At 33.6% G+C, this 17,342-nt stretch overlaps 2 protein-coding genes across 7 annotated transcripts in view; one reads left to right on the top strand and one right to left on the bottom strand.

Moving 5' to 3' along the window:
- The window catches only part of LOC130800773 (uncharacterized), a 31,237-nt gene extending 15,337 nt beyond the window's left edge, over positions 1-15,900 (bottom strand). For 2 of the 6 annotated variants that reach the window (XM_057664429.1, XM_057664426.1), the window contains exon 1: positions 14,367-15,900. In XM_057664429.1, coding sequence (XP_057520412.1) covers positions 14,395-15,597 — 1,203 coding nt within the window. In that variant the 5' untranslated portion in view covers positions 15,598-15,900 and the 3' untranslated portion in view covers positions 14,367-14,394. Of the gene's footprint in view, positions 1-5,083; positions 5,293-11,807; positions 12,187-13,564; positions 14,188-14,366 lie in introns of those variants that run through there. The other 4 variants (XM_057664427.1, XM_057664428.1, XM_057664425.1 and 1 more) reach the window with 4 other exon arrangements.
- LOC130800999 (uncharacterized mitochondrial protein AtMg00810-like) lies at positions 6,217-7,880 on the top strand. The gene is made up of 2 exons (XM_057664746.1): positions 6,217-7,290; positions 7,680-7,880. Exons 1-2 carry the CDS (start codon positions 6,217-6,219, stop codon positions 7,878-7,880), a joined length of 1,275 nt encoding a protein of 424 aa, XP_057520729.1.
- Positions 15,901-17,342: the final 1,442 nt, after the last annotated feature.

Here is a 17,342-nt window from a genome sequence, read left to right as displayed (position 1 = left end):
GCGATTTTGGGCGATTTTTGGCGAGTTTAGATATTTTTGACAAGATTGGACCCAAAAACAAAAGAACCGGACTAAGAAGCCTTGAAATATTGAAGGTTGATGGTCGACTCACCATTGATGAAGAAAACTTCTTAAACGTTGGAGTTGATGGAGTTTAAGTCTTCATGAAGGAGATGATAAGTTTTTTTCTCTCACCTCATGATCTCCTTTTTGAAAAATTAAAATTTAATATCACTTCTCAAAAAATTTACTTTTACACTAGCAATTCAGAACTTGTAGAAGTACATCTACATTTGCAATAATTACTATTAAGAGAGAAAAAGATAGGATAGGAATAGGAAAAGTCAAATGGGTAAAGTAACTGAGAAAGTGGGGCGTGGAGAGGCGTGTATGTTTAGGAGTAATTATTATTAAAATTTTTTAATTATGTTTTATTTGTTAATCATATATAATTATTGGTCTATGTGTTAACTATTATTTAAAGTTTTTTTTTATATATGTGCTAATCGTTGTTTTTTAAATTCAATTACAAACTTCAATTAGTATTTTAAGATCAATTACAAAAAATATAAACATAAATTACAAACATAAAGTATTTTTATGTTTTTAAAGTGTTTATTTACAAATATCAAATGAAAGATTGTAAAATTATCTTTAATTTGATATATTTATTATATTGCCATTTTCGTGTCCCCGTGTCTGCCATTTTTAAGTTGGCGTTTTCCCGTACCCGTGTCGTGTCCGTGTCTGTGTCCGTTTTAGTGCAACCTAGGTTCCCAAAGGATTCTTATCAATTTTGCACTTTAAATTCTATGGTTAAACTGAGCTCTATCATCATCTTCATTCATGCAATTCCTCAGCATTCGGAGGATTTGGGCTGCTGTGAATATAACAAAAAAAAACTAACCCACCATTAAGAGCAATCTACTCATTTCCTAACAAGATTGGCGATGGGCTTCTCCTTCGCAAAAGATCAGGATTCGTGTCTGAATACCTAATAACATCCAAATGATCTTTGGAGGATTCAGGTTCCTCTCTTCCATATAGTGTACCTCGGAACTATCCTTTTCTTTAGTGAATACATAAGAACATTAGGATGAGTAATAATAGTTTGCTTCACAAAATAATCCATACATTCTTTTAAGTTTCTCCTCAGAACAACACAAACAAAATGGGTATCTTTTAAAAGCTGATATGAAATCATCATAAGACCACCCTAAACTCTCAAAAACCTTCAATTTCCTCTCCCAAGAATTCTCAGTCAAAGACAAGACTACGCGAAGGGTATGTACAAACATTCGATTACATGCGTTGTTACATAAATACCCCTTGTAAATCTCCTCTTTATATTCTTTCTTTTTCATTCATTTCTATGTATGCGTAGCTCTTCTTCACTCCTCTCCCTCTTTGTAAAATCTGTAATGACTTCCATTGAAGTCAATGTATCAATTCAATGTAAAACCAAATAGTTCGACTTTGTCATGGTATCAGACGCCACTTAATTGCTATTGTCTTCCTTGAATCTTCTCGAATTTCTCTTCTGATGAATGATAATAAACTGGTATCATTACCTTGCTTAATGTTTCATTACCATTGATGTCTTGATTGTTTTTCTTCTTGCATGTATCTGGATTCTTCTTTATCTTTCTTGGTTAATTGTTTTTCGTTAATTCTATTGATTTTCTTTATTCTTCCCTTCTTCTGATTTTCTTGTTCTTGATTCAATTGTTTTTGTTGCGTAATAAACAAATTGACTGCTTTAAAATGACTTCAGAATCTACCCCTTTCGAACTGAATTCTGATCATACATCACCATACTATTTACATCCCAGTGATGCAAGTTTCATTCTAGTGTCTGCCCCTTTCTCTGGCACTAATTTCAACGATTGGAAACGTGCTGTTGTCATTGCTCTTTCTGCCAAGAACAAATTGGCATTTGTTGATGGCTCTATCCCTAAGCCAGAACCCAATTCACCTACCCTCAAATGTTGGGATAGAGTAAATAACACTCTCATGACCTGGTTCATGAAAATCCTTGATCAACCTATTGCAAGAAGTGTCCTACATTTTCCCACTGCTTTTGATATTTGGAAAAATCTGCATGAAAGGTTTGGACAAACATCAGGCACACAAATTTTTTCTATCTTTCAGCAGTTGGCTGATACTGAGCAAGGTTCTGACTCCATTTCTTCTTTCTATACTAAACTAAAAATCTTATGGGATGAACAAGATGCAATACAACCCTTGCCTTCTTGTATCTGTAATGGTTGTACTTGCAGAATCACTTCTAAACTTCTCCAAATACAAGAAGAACAAAGGCTCATAATCTTTCTAATGAAGCTCAGCTCATCTTTTACACAAGTTAGATCTAACCTGCTAATGCAATATCCGCTGCCTGCTATAAGCCATGCTTATAGGCTCTTAATACAAGAAGAACAGCACAAACAATACTCTGAGTTTACTACTGAGACTCCTCAAGCTTTCTTGGGCAACAACAGGTCTAATCAATCTTATAGACCTCCTCCTTCCCATACCTCAGCAAAAAATGATCTCTCAAGAAAATCAAGACCGTTTTGTGATTACTGCAAAAGAACAGGACATATTAGGGAAAAATGCTTCAAGTTGAATGGCTATCCTTCTAAATCTTCTAATCTACCTCAAGGCAACTGGAGAGGGAAACAAGTTGCAGCTGCAGTAACAAATGATCATACTGACAATGATGAGTTCTTAGCACCTGTATCTGACAAACCTACTTTCACTCAGGAACAATACTTCCAGATATTGACTCTTCTTAGTCAACAAAAGCATGAAATTACTCCCACACTTAATGAAGACTCAAACAATGCTTGTTTTCTTGCTGGTAAGTTTTGTTTACTCTCATCTAATAAAACTATGTGGATTCTTGATAGTGGTGCAACTAATCACATGAGTTATGATTTAAATTTGTTTTCATCATATTATAAAATCACACTTCATGAAAATAACAAAATTACTATATCTGATGGCACTACAGTCCATGTTAAACACATAGGTTCTGTTATCCTTAATCAGCACATTATTTTACAAAATGTACTTCATGTACCTAATTTCCATTTTCACCTTATATCCATCAGCAAATTATGTGAAGATCTTAATTGTACTATCTCATTCACAAATGATTCATGTTGCATCCAGGCCCCTTCTCTGAACAAGCAAATTCAGCTTGGTAGGCTCAAAAAAGGACTATACTACTATCAAAACGATACACCAAGCACACCAAAATCCACTTCAATCACAATCTCTACTCTCTCCTCTTGCAATTCTGCTCAATCTAATATCAATTTGGCTAAGCTTTGGCATCTTCGATTAGGTCATGCTCCATTTCATGTTATCAAACATGTCCAACCTTCTCTCAACATATCAGATTATGTAAATAATTGTCTTTGTAAAATCTGCCCTGCTGCAAGACAGAACAGACTTCCCTTTGGTCATAGTACAATAAAATCCACTGTACCTTTTGAATTGTTGCACATAGATACCTGGGGACCTTATAGGAATAGTACTCATAATGGTTGTACTTTGTTCTTAACTATTGTAGATGATTTTACAAGAGTCACTTGGCTTTTTCTAATGAGAAATAAGGCAGAGGCAGTTAATGTTTTTCAATCTTTCTATGCTTATGTTTCCACACAATTTCATACCCTTATTAAAGGTGTTAGATCAGACAATGCCCCAGATTTATGTGAAGGAAAAATGAAAATGTTTCTTTCCTCCAAAGGTATCATACACCATAAAACTTGTGCCAACACCCCTCAACAAAATGGGGTTGTTGAAAGAAAACACAAACATTTATTAGAAACTGCCAGAGCACTTCGTTTTCAATCAAATCTCCCAATTCATTTCTGGGGTGATTGTGTTTTAACAGCTGCCTATCTCATCAATAGAATGCCACTACAATCTTTGGGTTTTGTTTCACCTTATGAAAAACTTTTCAACACTAAACCAGATATAGAACACTTAAAAGCTTTTGGCTGCCTATGTTTCATGACAACAAGTTCTTTACACAGACATAAATTTGATAACAAGCCACATCCATGCATTTTCATTGGTTATCCAAATCTTCAAAAGGCTTACAAAGTATATGACATGGTTGACAAAAAGACAGTTATCTCAAAGGATGTCATTTTTTATGACCGACATTTTCCTTTTCATTTTTCCCCAATTAACAACCCTCATTCCACACCACATTATCCTTTCTTTCTTCCTTTAAACTCTACCAACTATAATAACACTTTATTTGCTGAACTTCCTTCAGAATAACATAATACAGATATCCTTAGTTCACATCACTTTTCCCCTACATCTTCATATTCAAATCCTTCCCCTATTGACCCATCTTCTCAAATTCATCCTGACAACTTAGTAGATATAAGTTCCATCACTGTTTCAGCCCCCACCAGACAATCTAATAGAATTAAACAACCACCAGCTTATCTCTCTGATTATTTTTGTTCAAATGCTGCTACTAACAATTGGTGTAATATAATCCCATATAGTCAACTTCCCCCTATGCATAAATGCTTCATTGCTCAGGTGTCTGCTCAAGATGAGCCTCGTTCCTATTCAGAAGCTATTCAGAAAAAGGAATGGTTACATGCCATGCAACATGAACTTTCTGCTCTTCAGAACAACCACACATGGATACTAGTTGACTTACCCAAGGGTAAAAAGGCTATCAGCTGCAAATGGGTTTACAAACTCAAACTCAAATCAGATGGGTCCATTGAAAGGTACAAAGCAAGATTGGTTGCCAGAGGGTTTACTCAAAAACAAGGCATAGACTATGATGAAACCTTTTCACCTGTAATCAAAATGTCTAGTATACGCTAGGGGTGTTCAAAACCGGATACCGGGTCGACCCGGTTCCGGAAAACCGGGTAATTGAGTTCCGGATCCGACCCGGTTTACCCGGTTTTGTTAATTTTTTGTTTTTTTTTATTTCAGAGATGAGTAAAGAGTAAAGACAGTATGCTCTAAATTACCATCATCAATTCATCAGTTCATCATATACAAGCAAAATTACCAAGCTTGTGAATCTACCATCATCAATTCATCATATACAAGCAGAATTTTGTTATATATAATCTACCATCATCATATACATCAAAAATATTGAACAAGTTGAACAAATATCAGAATCAAATATTATAATGGCTACCCAAAATCAGAATATCAAAACAATAATCAAAATATCGGAAAATGGTGATGAATCCATGTAGATCTTCAATAAGTACCAAAAATGGCTGAATAAATCTGTGACAAAATCGAAAAAGGAAAAAAAAAATAAGTACCAAATAGCAAATACTGAAATTTGCAAAAAATAAGTACCAAATCTGTGAAAAATTTGCGAAAATGGTGATGAATATCAGAAAATCGAAAATGGTGATGAACTAAGATGACAAAATCGAAAATGCTAAAAAATTAAATCAGTGACAAATATCAGAAATTGCGAAAAAAAGTAAGAAGATCTGGAGAAGAAGAAGAATGGTGATGAATTGAAACAAACTTACCCAATTAAAGAAGTGAAGAACTAAAGAAGAAGAAGAAGAAGATCTGAAGATTGAAGAAGCAAGATGATTGTGTCTGGATTGAAGAACGCAGGAGGAAGAAGGCAAGAAGATCTTCAAAACACCACGAGTTTCTTCGTAGATCTAGATCTAGATTTCAGAAATTGATTTTGAGTTCAATTTTTAGGGTTTTTGATTTTGATTGGATTGTGTATTGTGATTTGGGGGAAAATGAGTGAAGTTGAAAATTGAAGAAAATGAGTGAAAATTGAGGAAGATTGAAGGCGCAGCAGAAAGAAGGAGGAAGAAGACGGCAAGGAGGAAGAATTGATTTAGGGTTTTTGATTTTCTCTTTTTATATTAAAAAAAAAAAAAAAAACCGGATACCGGGTACCCGGTTTTCCAAAATTCGCGATCCGTATCCGACCCAAATACCCGGTTTTAAAACCGGGTACCCGACCCGGATTATCCGAATTTTGGAAACCGGGTAATTTATCCACTTTTAAAAATCGGAAACCGAGTTTTCGGATCGGGTTTTCGGAATCGGATATTTTTGAACACCCCTAGTATACGCTACATTATAGCAATAGGAGCATCTAAGCATTGGGATATATGGCAATTGGATGTAAACAATGCATTCCTCCATGGTGATTTGCATGAAGAAGTATATATGAAGGCTCCTCCTGGTTTGTCCAATCCATCTGGCAAGGTCTGCTTACTACAAAAATCTCTTTATGGTCTTAAACAAGCTTCAAGACAATGGTTTGCAAAACTCACTTCAGAATTGATTTCCCAAGGATACACTCAGTCCAAAAATGACTATAGTTTGTTTCTTAAGACAGTGGGGTCTTTTATCACTATTGTGGCTGTTTATGTTGATGACATTCTTATCACAGGAAATGATTCTCAAGGTATTTCTCAGCTAAAGTCTCATCTTGATCATATCTTTACAATAAAAGACTTAGGAAAACTACATTTCTTCTTGGGCATTGAAGTTGGGTACACAAACTCTGGGATAAGCCTCACTCAGACAAAATTTACAAGAAAGCTTCTTTCCCATTGTAAAATTCAAGACCTCAAACTTGCTGTCACTCCCCTTCCTCAAAACCTCAAGCTTCATCAAATGGAAGATGCATTATATCATGATCCTACATACCACAGAACAATGGTGGGTAAAATGAATTTCTTAACTCATACTAGGCCTGACTTGGCATTTACAGTTCAACATTTGAGCCAATTCTTACAAGAGCCCAGAGAACCTCATGTTGCAGCTCTTCACCATGCTTTGAGATATATAGCAGCTACTGTAGGGCAAGGCATCCTTCTAAATAGCTCTGGACAGCTTATATTGCAGGCTTTTAGTGATTCAGATTGGGCTGCCTGTCCCAACACCAGGCGATCAGTTACTGGTTACGTGTTGATGCTTGGATGTTCTCCCATAACTTGGAAATCCAAGAAGCAAAGTACTGTTTCTAAATCTTCCAGTGAGGCAGAATACAGAGCTATGTACTCTGCTGCAAGCGAAGTTGCATGGATGGTCAGGCTTCTCCAAGAACTTCAAGTACCCACCATCAAACCAGTCGTGCTGCATTGTGACAATATGAGTGCCATTCACATTGCTAGGAAACCCATATACCATGAAAGGACAAAGCACATTGAAATCGATTGCCATTTCACAAGGGAGAAAGTTTTAGAAGGTCTCATTCAACTCACTTATCTTCCAACCTCATCTCAACTTGCTGATGTGATGACCAAAATTCTGCCTTCAAACCAGCACAACAGTTTCTTGAACAAACTTGGGATGATCCTCACCCCTAGTTTGCGGGGGGGGGGGGGGGGGGGGGGGGGGGGGGGGGTGGGGTTGCTACATAAATACCCCTTGTAAATCTCCTCTTTATATTCATTCTTTTTCATTCATTTCTATGTATGCATAGCTCTTCTTCACTCCTCTCCCTCTCTGTAAAATCTGTAATGACTTTCATTGAAGTCAATGTATCAATTCAATGTAAAATCATATAGTTCGACTTTGTCATGCGATAATGCCCATTGTTTTGAGCTTTTCAACTCCATATTTCACTTTGGAATTATTCAAAACAAACATCTCTTCAACTCTTTGTTTTTGAATTGTTGTAGCTGGTTTCTCTGTTCTTTTTAATGGCTTTTGCTTGGATTAAACACCCTACTGAAGCAAAAATAATAGGATACTTCTACGTTGTCCAAATCATCAAGCAATTCCACCTTGCACTCCCATGGAATTCACAGATCGAAAGTTCCTTACATCACTTGTTCGAGGACAATTCCCCGTCACAGGATACACTAGAGATGAATCTCTAGACCCCACCTCCACGACCTCGTCTCCTTGCCATGGCAACAACTACTAGTTGAAGAGAAGAGAGCGCTAAGAAAGCACCAGAAGCACATCTAGTTTCAGCAGGAAAGAGCTAAAGAAGGATCCCCTGCCCCGGTATTAAGAAGGGAGGCTAGCTAGTCGGACCCGGGATAAAAGTAGCTGCTTTGGTCCAAAGGTCGAAGGTTTTCACTCTGCTGCGTGCTGTCCAATCGCACATAATCATACTTACCTTAACCTTTAACCAATGCACTTTTTTATCATTTATATATTTATACTTATACTTTTAATAAGTTGATAATTATACTATTCTCATATAACTATATTATTAATTATAAATTAAAAATACAATACAACTTACGAGTGATTGATGAATAGAGTTCAAAATTAAATGAGACACCTATTCTAGATAGAAGTGTTACTTTTTAAGTTCAACAAGGATATTTTGATGTGTAATACAAAAACTAGCTAAAACTACATTACACTTCTACGTAAAAATAATATAAGACTGAAAATTTGACGGAGTTTAAAAAAGTCAATTGGTTGATATTTGAAATTTCATTATTTAAATATTTTTAGTAAAGCCATTTTTGAGCTAAGTCAAAAACTTTTATTTATAACCTACTAATTTTCGATTATGTTTTATTTCAATTTCAAATCGAATACAACATTAAGAGGTCTAATCGAAACAATTATAAAGATTAAACGTCTTGAATAACTAAACATTACAATTTGAACTCGTAAATTAACCAAATTATATTTATAATAAAATCATCTAATAAAAAATAAATTCAAGAGACGAACTCAAGTTCCCAAAGGATTCTTATCAATTTTGCACTTCAAATTCTATGGTTAAACTGAGCTCTATCATCATCTTCATTCATGCAATTCCTTAGCATTCGGAGGATTTGGGCTGCTGTGAATATAACAAAAAAAACTAACCCACCATTAAGAGCAATCTACTCATTTCCTAACAAGATTGGCGATGGGCTTCTCCTTCGCAAAAGATCAGGATTCGTGTCTGAATACCTAATAACATCCAAATGATCTTTGGAGGATTCAGGTTCCTCTCTTCCATATAGTGTACCTCGGAACTATCCGTTTCTTTAGTGAATACATAAGAACATTAGGATGAGTAATAATAGTTTGCTTCACAAAATAATCCATACATTCTTTTAAGTTTCTCCTCAGAACAACACAAACAAAATGGGTATCTTTTAAAAGCTGATATGAAATCATCATAAGACCACCCTAAACTCTCAAAAACCTTCAATTTCCTCTCCCAAGAATTCTCAGTCAAAGACAAGACTACGCGAAGGGTATGTACAAACATTCGATTACATGCGATAATGCCCATTGTTTTGAGCTTTTCAACTCCATATTTCACTTTGGAATTATTCAAAACAAACATCTCTTCAACTCTTTCCTTGTTCAATCAAGAAATCCAAACTTTGTTGTAATCGTTCGTGACCAACGCTTATAATCCGTTGTCCACGACGAACAACGACTAATATCTTTTCCGGACAGCTTAAAACATTCTTAAGTAATGTCACTGGAAGATATGAGGGGCAGAAACAACGAATTCTGAAAGAAGCGAACCTTGGAATCCATTTTCGAGAAGAAAATGGATCTTAGGCTCAACATTAGTTGAAGTTTTACAATGGAGAACAACAGGGTATTTTATAATTAGTTGAACAATTTGAGCATCAGAAAAATTATGGGATTTGAAAAAGGAAATAACAGAATCAAAATGTGGTTTGTTCTTGACTTCCAACGTGACCTTTTTAGAAATGGAAATAGCAGAATGTAAAGAAAGCCCACATGATTTTGTAAGGTATTCAATACAAAAAGATCGATTTGAGGTTGAATTACAAGTTTCGATATCAGTCTGTCGTTCAAACCTTGTTTTTTTATATATTAATCCTTCTGTTTTTTATCTTCTAATTTAAAAATTTGGGATAGAAACAGGATAGAAACAAATAAATTTAAGTAAAACAATAAAATTCTATCGATTAAAGTGTAAGTATAACAATGTAATATATCACTAACATAGAAACTCGTGCAATACACGGATTTTTAAATACGTTAATATTTTAATGAAACTTTAGATTGTAAATCATACTTCACATTTTTCTTAAAATTTAAAATTGTAATTATGGTAATCTAACAATATAAATGACTGATTTTAATGATCAATTAATTGAATTTTATTTTATTTTAGTTTTAAATAACAATTGATGGAAAAAGGGACTATTATGCACTTCAAGTAATTTCCTAAATTGCTGTATAATTTTATACACAGTGTAATTTTAAAGTACAATATTCTAAATTTTGTAATTTCAATCACTAGAATAAATGTAATTTATTCAGTAGTATAATTTTCTATACGCGTACTTTCAGAATTTTATCAGACAATATATAATGTTCTACACAGTACATTATATATTTCCCATTATAGTAATTAAACAGTGCATTTATATACAACTGTGTAATTGAAATAATTGTGATTTATTGTATCTATTAATATATGAGTTTTTCCGAAAATATAAATTTGTAAATATAGTAAGTATAAAAAAATACAAATCAGGCAAACTTCATTAATACTAACCACTAAATAAAAGATAAATGACATGCTCATAATCAAACTTTCTTTTTGCTATTATACAGTAAAATTAATAGAATGTATAATTGACACTGAGAATTAAAATATAAGTTAATTTCTATATAATAGATCATAAGTGGAATAATTTCCTTAATTTCTATTGATTACTATAATAAAATGATTCAATTTGAGAAAAATATTTAAAAAATTAAATATTAAAAAGAACGTATAGAGTACATCAACTATCAAGCATATAGCACATCTCGGAATTCAACAATTGAAACTTTTTTATTTAAAATTTTTTATTTAATGAAATGATTTATTATTCTCATCAAAAGCTTTTTTTTTTATTTTTTTATTTCCAAGGTCTCTTCCCTATGCTATATGCTTTTTGTCAAGCTCACTCGTCTTCAACGGATTTGTACAACTGTGAACTAAAAGTATGTAAAGGCACCGCAAACAGACATTAAATATTGAAATAAACCTAATTGACAATATTGATGTGCTATTCATTCATCATCATATAACTTAATAGGATGTTATAATTGCTTTGTAACTAAAATATATAAACCAAAGAAATTTGCATTTCACAAATAGAAAACATTGAAAAGATTGTTATACCCTAGTGGAAAAAAAAGTTATACTCCCTCCTATTCATAGGGAATGGGATATTTGAATTTTGTATCAAAACCAAAAAAGAGTAAGGGATCACTTAAAAGTGGGTAGAAAACTCTCGTTTTTCATAAAGAGCATTAATATTTATGTGTTAATTGTGTTGTTATAGTAAGGGTAAAAGAGTAAAAAAACGACAAAATAGAAATGAAACATTTTTAGTGAATTGACCCAATAAGAAAATGTCTCATTTTCCATGAATAGGAGGTAGTATAATACACCTTATTCGCTCTGATTCCTTAAAATAACAAAACATAAAATTGAAAAGTGAAAAAATAATAATTAAAAAAAAAGTCAATATTATAATTTGCTGCAATTCTAAAATTACGTCATAAGTTTTTGATATGAATTGTAGCATTAATTTTGCAATTCTAAAAATACATTTTGAAACTTGATAAAGAAAATTTAAAACAAGTGTGAAATTACATTATAAGAAGTTTTTAAGTCACTAACTTGCAAAAACTAATTCAAACTTAAATATGCTTAATGTGAAATTTGAAATACAACACTAAATTACTAATTAATGCGTATTATAATTTTGAAATGATTAGACTTTAATAACTTAGAATATGTATGAAATTAGTCATAAGTTTACATTTTAAAGCCACTAACTTGTGGCTATTAAGTAATGAGATTTATGTAAGATTTAGTCTCTGTGTATGGCGAAAATCAATAATGTTGAAAAGATATATCTAATTCTTTTTGTTCATAATATGTAATCTAATTTATGAAAAATCTAGTTTATGTTTTTGTTATTATATTTAGACTTAAACACACTCAAGGAGTGCTCTTTCACTATTCACAAAATTCAAGAAATAAAAGACAAGCTAACACGATTGCTTGCCAATAACTAAATGAAGTAGCTCATTAGTATTATGCACATATTGTTCCTGTTTAGCTTTGCAGGACAATTAATTAAAAATTTAATCCCGATTAATCAAGAATTAACTGTTGGTGGAAGTCTGTCTTTGCTATCTTGCCAAATTATACAGTAAGATCACCTGAGAAGATGGTTGTGCCTGTAAAATGCAACATGGGGTTAACAGGGCCCAAAATGTTCTTCCGAGGACCCACTTCGACGCCCAAGTCAGTATCAGCCTGAGACAAATTGCCTAATAGGTCTTTCCAGGAGCACAGTGGCTACAAGGTGGATTACTACTTATGACTTATTTAGACGTGAGGTCTTTATGATAATCTGACAAATGCTCTTTTGAAAATTAATTATAATTACTCTTAGATTTATGATTGTGCTATCAATGTTCTTCTGAAAATCAATGCGGGTCCTTGAAATTCAGTTGTAATAACTTTTTAGCTATAAATTACTTAGAGTTTTTTTTGTCTCTCTCGATAGTAGAATTTTGTTCCCTCATTTATGTGCTCCTTGAAAGGTATTTATAACCCATCCTTGTGCATGTAGAACATTTCATCTATTATTTCATCAATCTTCAAAATTCCCTTGCATGCCACTATTGTTGTTCTTAACATGTCAAGTTCTCCTTTATTTTCGTTATTTTTTCTTTATTTTATATGACACTTCTTACTTCTTCTATTAACACATGTCCCACTAGCTTGTAAATAATCTTTAAAAATGGCCAAGTGTCTTCCAATCGTACGTGACCTTCCCATGCACTAATACTCTTAATGCACGTTCAAAGTTTCTTCAATCTTTCTAGATAAATGTTGCCAGATCTTCTAATTTCATTAATTTCTCCCAGATTAACGTTAATTCAATCCTCTAGATAACTTTCTGCCAAAATTATTTATGACTAATATTTTACATATACACATATTTATATAGCTAGTTAATTTGTTGTTTTCTAACGTAAGAAATGCTTGTAGAGTGATGGTAAAGAAGTAGAAAAAATAATCCTCTCATTTTAAAGTAAATATTTACCTTAGTGAGATAAGAGAAAAATACTTCCCTTCTCCACAAGATAATTGATTATCTTTCTTTTCCTTCAATTTTCTCCTACTATTATATTGTTTATTTTTCATCTATTCTTTAAAATTCACCTATAGTTACTTTTTATTGAAGTGACTTTCATTCTTGAATATTTACTGTAATACAAACATGGCTAAAAAATTCTAATGCCCCGTTTAGTTAGTGATATTAAATGGTGGTAATGAGAATGGTTTATAATGTAAAAATTCATTAAAAGTCCCATATCATTCCCATGGTAATGAAATTTTGATCACAAAAATATTTTTTTTTTTTACAAATTTCCATTACCACCTAATACCACATCTCCCAATGGTAATGCATTAGAATGAATTTTATGATGAAAATGAGATGATTGAAATTGAACAAGCATGGCTATCAAGGTACCAAAGAGATTTTCAATCAAAATTACACTAAATTTTCATTTTCATTACCATAGTTTATTAACACCTACCAAATTGACCGTAAATGGCTTTATACAAACAAGGATAGTATTCAACAATTCTTTAGAAAAATAACGTTTATGTACGATAAATCTCATGTTTGCTTTTATCCAATTAACCAAACTAAAAATGGGCGTAAAGCCGAAAATTGTCCAACCACATTCAATCACAGCTACATAATGAACCTCAATCAATAAGCTATTACCTGGCTACTCCAACTAAAGATGTTCATTTTGATTTTCATCGGTTTCGCAGGCATGGCGTTCAGGGTAGGGAAATTTTCAGGGTTTTGTGGGCTTAATTAACATGTACATTGTTTGATTTATGCAAATCTCATATTAAAGTCGGTTCGAGTCATGTGTGTACGTCCAACTGCCAATATACCCTACAAATAGACGATAAAGGCTATCATAACCAACGAGTTCAAAATAGAACTCAACAAATGAAACAAAAATCATGGACTGCCTTCCCGCGACCCTTTCCCCCCTTTTCATCCAAGGCGTAGAACATTCTATGCCTGAAATTAACATTCACTAACCAAGCTCGTAGCCCCACGCGGCCCATGAAAAACATCAACCAGGAGCAGGAGGATCACAAAAGTAACAATTGTCAAAGATGCTACAAGCACCCTTGCAATACTGTTTTGCATACAGATGAGAATTAAAAGAATTGAATTAAACCAATAGAACTCAACACGTATGTAAAAAGACGAAGATAAACAAGCTTGACTGAATCAACACTTTCAAATAACTATGGTTTGCTTGAATATTTGTCAAAAAAGAGAACGCAAAATGAAAAATATAACAAAAAAACTAACCTGCCATTAGGAGCAATCTATTCATTTTCTAACAAGACTGGTAGGTGATGGGCTTCTCCTTGCTGGTCTGATAGATTCGCAAAAGATCAGGATTCGTATCTAAATACCTAGCAACACATCGCTCAAGAAAGACCTTTTCCTGTATAGTAAACATCCAAATGAGCTTTGGAGGATTCAGATTCCTCTCTTCCAAAATCTTCCATATAATGTACCTAGGAACTATCCTTTTCTTAAGTGAAAATGCAAGCAACCGAGGATCCGCAATAATAATTTTCCTATCAAGCTTCACGGTGTTCACAAAATAATCCATAGATTGTTTAAGTTTCTCCTCAGAACAACACAAACAAAATGGATTCCTTTTAAAAGTTGATATAAAATCATCATAAGACCACCCTAAACTCTCAAAAACCTTCAATTTCCTCTCCCAAGAAAACTTGGTCATATACAAGATCACGCGAAGGGTATGTACATACATTGGATTAGATGGCAAAATACCCATTGTTTTCAGCTTTTCAACTCCATACTTCACTCTGGAAGTATCTAGAGACGTGCAACCAGGCTGCCAAACAAGCAGCGCCTCAACTCTTTGCTTGGATACCCCTTGTTCAATCAAGTAATCCAAGTTTTGTTGCACTTGTTCGTTATCGGCACTTACAATCCGTTTCCCGCGCCTAACAGCCAATAGTATCTTTTCAGGGCAACTTATTATTTTCTTAAGTAATGTCATCATTGGCCTCAATTGATTATTTAAACTCCTACCAAAAATATCAGGGGCAGAAACAACAAATTCTGGAAGAAGCAAACCCTGGAATCCACTTTCAAGAAGAAATTGAATCTTCGGCTCAACATTAGTTCCAATTTTACAATGAAGAACAGCAGGGTGCTTTTCAATTAGTTGAACAATATGGGCATCAGAAAAGTTATGGGATTTGAAAAATGAAACAACAGAATCAAAGTGTGGTTTGTTCTTGTCTTCCAACTTAACCTTTTTAGATATCGAAATAGCTGAATGTAAAGAAAGCCCACATGAATTAGTAAGGTATTCAACACAAAAAGATTGATTTGAGGTTGAATTAGAACAATTAATAGTATTAATTTGTCTATTATTTCTAGTTTCAGTCATTCTATTATCCTTAATTGACGAACTTTTAAGGGTTTTGGAAGATGAGGGAGCATTGTAAAATCGTTTATGGAGATAGAAGACTAATCTTCTAAAAGGAAGATTTGCCATGAAAACTTTGACTTGTACAACACAATAAATATAGAATCAAGAGAAAGGGTAAAAAGCTAAGTACATTACAGGGACTGGAAGCACCTGAGACTACAATGAGAGTATAGGATGCTGGGAGGCGCGTCGGAAATGGTAGGTGCACCAAACAGGGCGGCGGACGGGCGGGTTCTTGCTGCTCCACGGTGAGGCGCCCTCTCAGGAGTCAAATGCTCAATCCCCAGCACATAAATCAAGGTTGGGTTATGGAGGAGCCTTATTGACCTTGGTTAGACTAGCATGTGATGTACTCCCTCAAATTCACCGGTAGCGTGTCATTTGCTTTTTAAAAGCTACTTTCTCCTATTCAGTTTAGGAGTCTCATTTGACTTTTTACGGATTATAAGAAAAGTCAAAATGAGACCATAAGAATAGGAGAGATAGTAGTACTATGTATTTTTAATTGTAAGGATTAAGGAATTAACGATTCCCACTAATTTCAAGCACTTTCTAACCCAATTTGAAAGCTGATTTTTTTGGCACCAAAAGTCTGAAATTTTTTTTAGTACAAGGCCATAATTACATCAATTATCTAATTAAGTCCGGAATTACATAATTAAGTCCTACGATTACAATAATTTTTGGAAATTACATAAATTTCTCAAGAGTACTAAAGAAAATTAAATTCATCAGTTACGGTATCTCATATAGCCTTCTCAATTCTTCAACAGCTTCGGTGTAGTTGCAGTCGTTACCGATCATGTGAGTGCGAATTTTTTTGCGATCATTAACTTCAGATTTTCCAAATTACCAAAAGTGACGCATTAATAATTTCTTAAATAGCCACCAAGTTATAAACAACCAAAATTTTCAAATTCAAAAAAATCATCACATTACTCAAATGTATTTGAAACCCCAAATTAAAATGTCCAAAAGTAAGGAAATCAGAAGGAAATCAGAAACTGTCGCCAATGCAAGAAAAGAAAATTGGTGTCTGGCGCCATTAATTCAACCAAAATTTCAAACCACACAGCAATCAAACTAGGAGGGGCATAAATTGAGTATTAGGCGCCAAAAATAAATTGTAAAACAGCAAAAAAATTCAATCATTACATAAAAAAACAGAAACAATAAATAGAAAATGACAATGGTCATGTATTACACATTCATCTAAAAAAATGGCTCATTCAAAAAACTTAAGTGCACAACAAAGAGAACAAATAATGCAAAAGTTGTTGTCTGCATTAAATAAGAAGGGCAAATCAGTGCTAGGCACAATGAATGCACTTGCGACTGAGTTTCAAGTGTGTAGGAAAACAATCACACGTTTGTGGAATGATGTGAAGAAGCAGATGACAAACAACACCACAGTGATTAACCTCAACAGCAAGAGAATGGGCGGAGAAGCAGCAAATAAAATCAAATTCGATGAAGAAAAGTTTAAGGCCATTAAATATGACTCGAGGGTACTCAACATTCAGTAGCAAAGCAGATGAACGTGTCACAAACAACGGTGTATAGGTGGAAGAAGAACAAAGTCATAAGAAGGTACACAAATGCAATCAAACCGACTTTGAATGAAAACAACAAGTTACATAGGTTAAGCTTTGCATTATCTAAATGTGAATATGATGAACAAAATGATGCATTCAAGTTTAAGCCATATACTAACGTTGTTCACATAGATGAAAAACACTTCTATCTAACCCGAGAGACACAGAGTTATTATCTAGCTCCGGGTGAAGTAGAACCACATAGAGACTGACAAT

This window comes from Amaranthus tricolor, chromosome 15, assembly GCF_026212465.1.
Source record: "Amaranthus tricolor cultivar Red isolate AtriRed21 chromosome 15, ASM2621246v1, whole genome shotgun sequence".
Lineage (NCBI taxonomy): Eukaryota > Viridiplantae > Streptophyta > Magnoliopsida > Caryophyllales > Amaranthaceae > Amaranthus > Amaranthus tricolor.
Note: the sequence above shows the minus strand (reverse complement) of the source record. Positions and strands in the feature narration are given on the sequence as shown.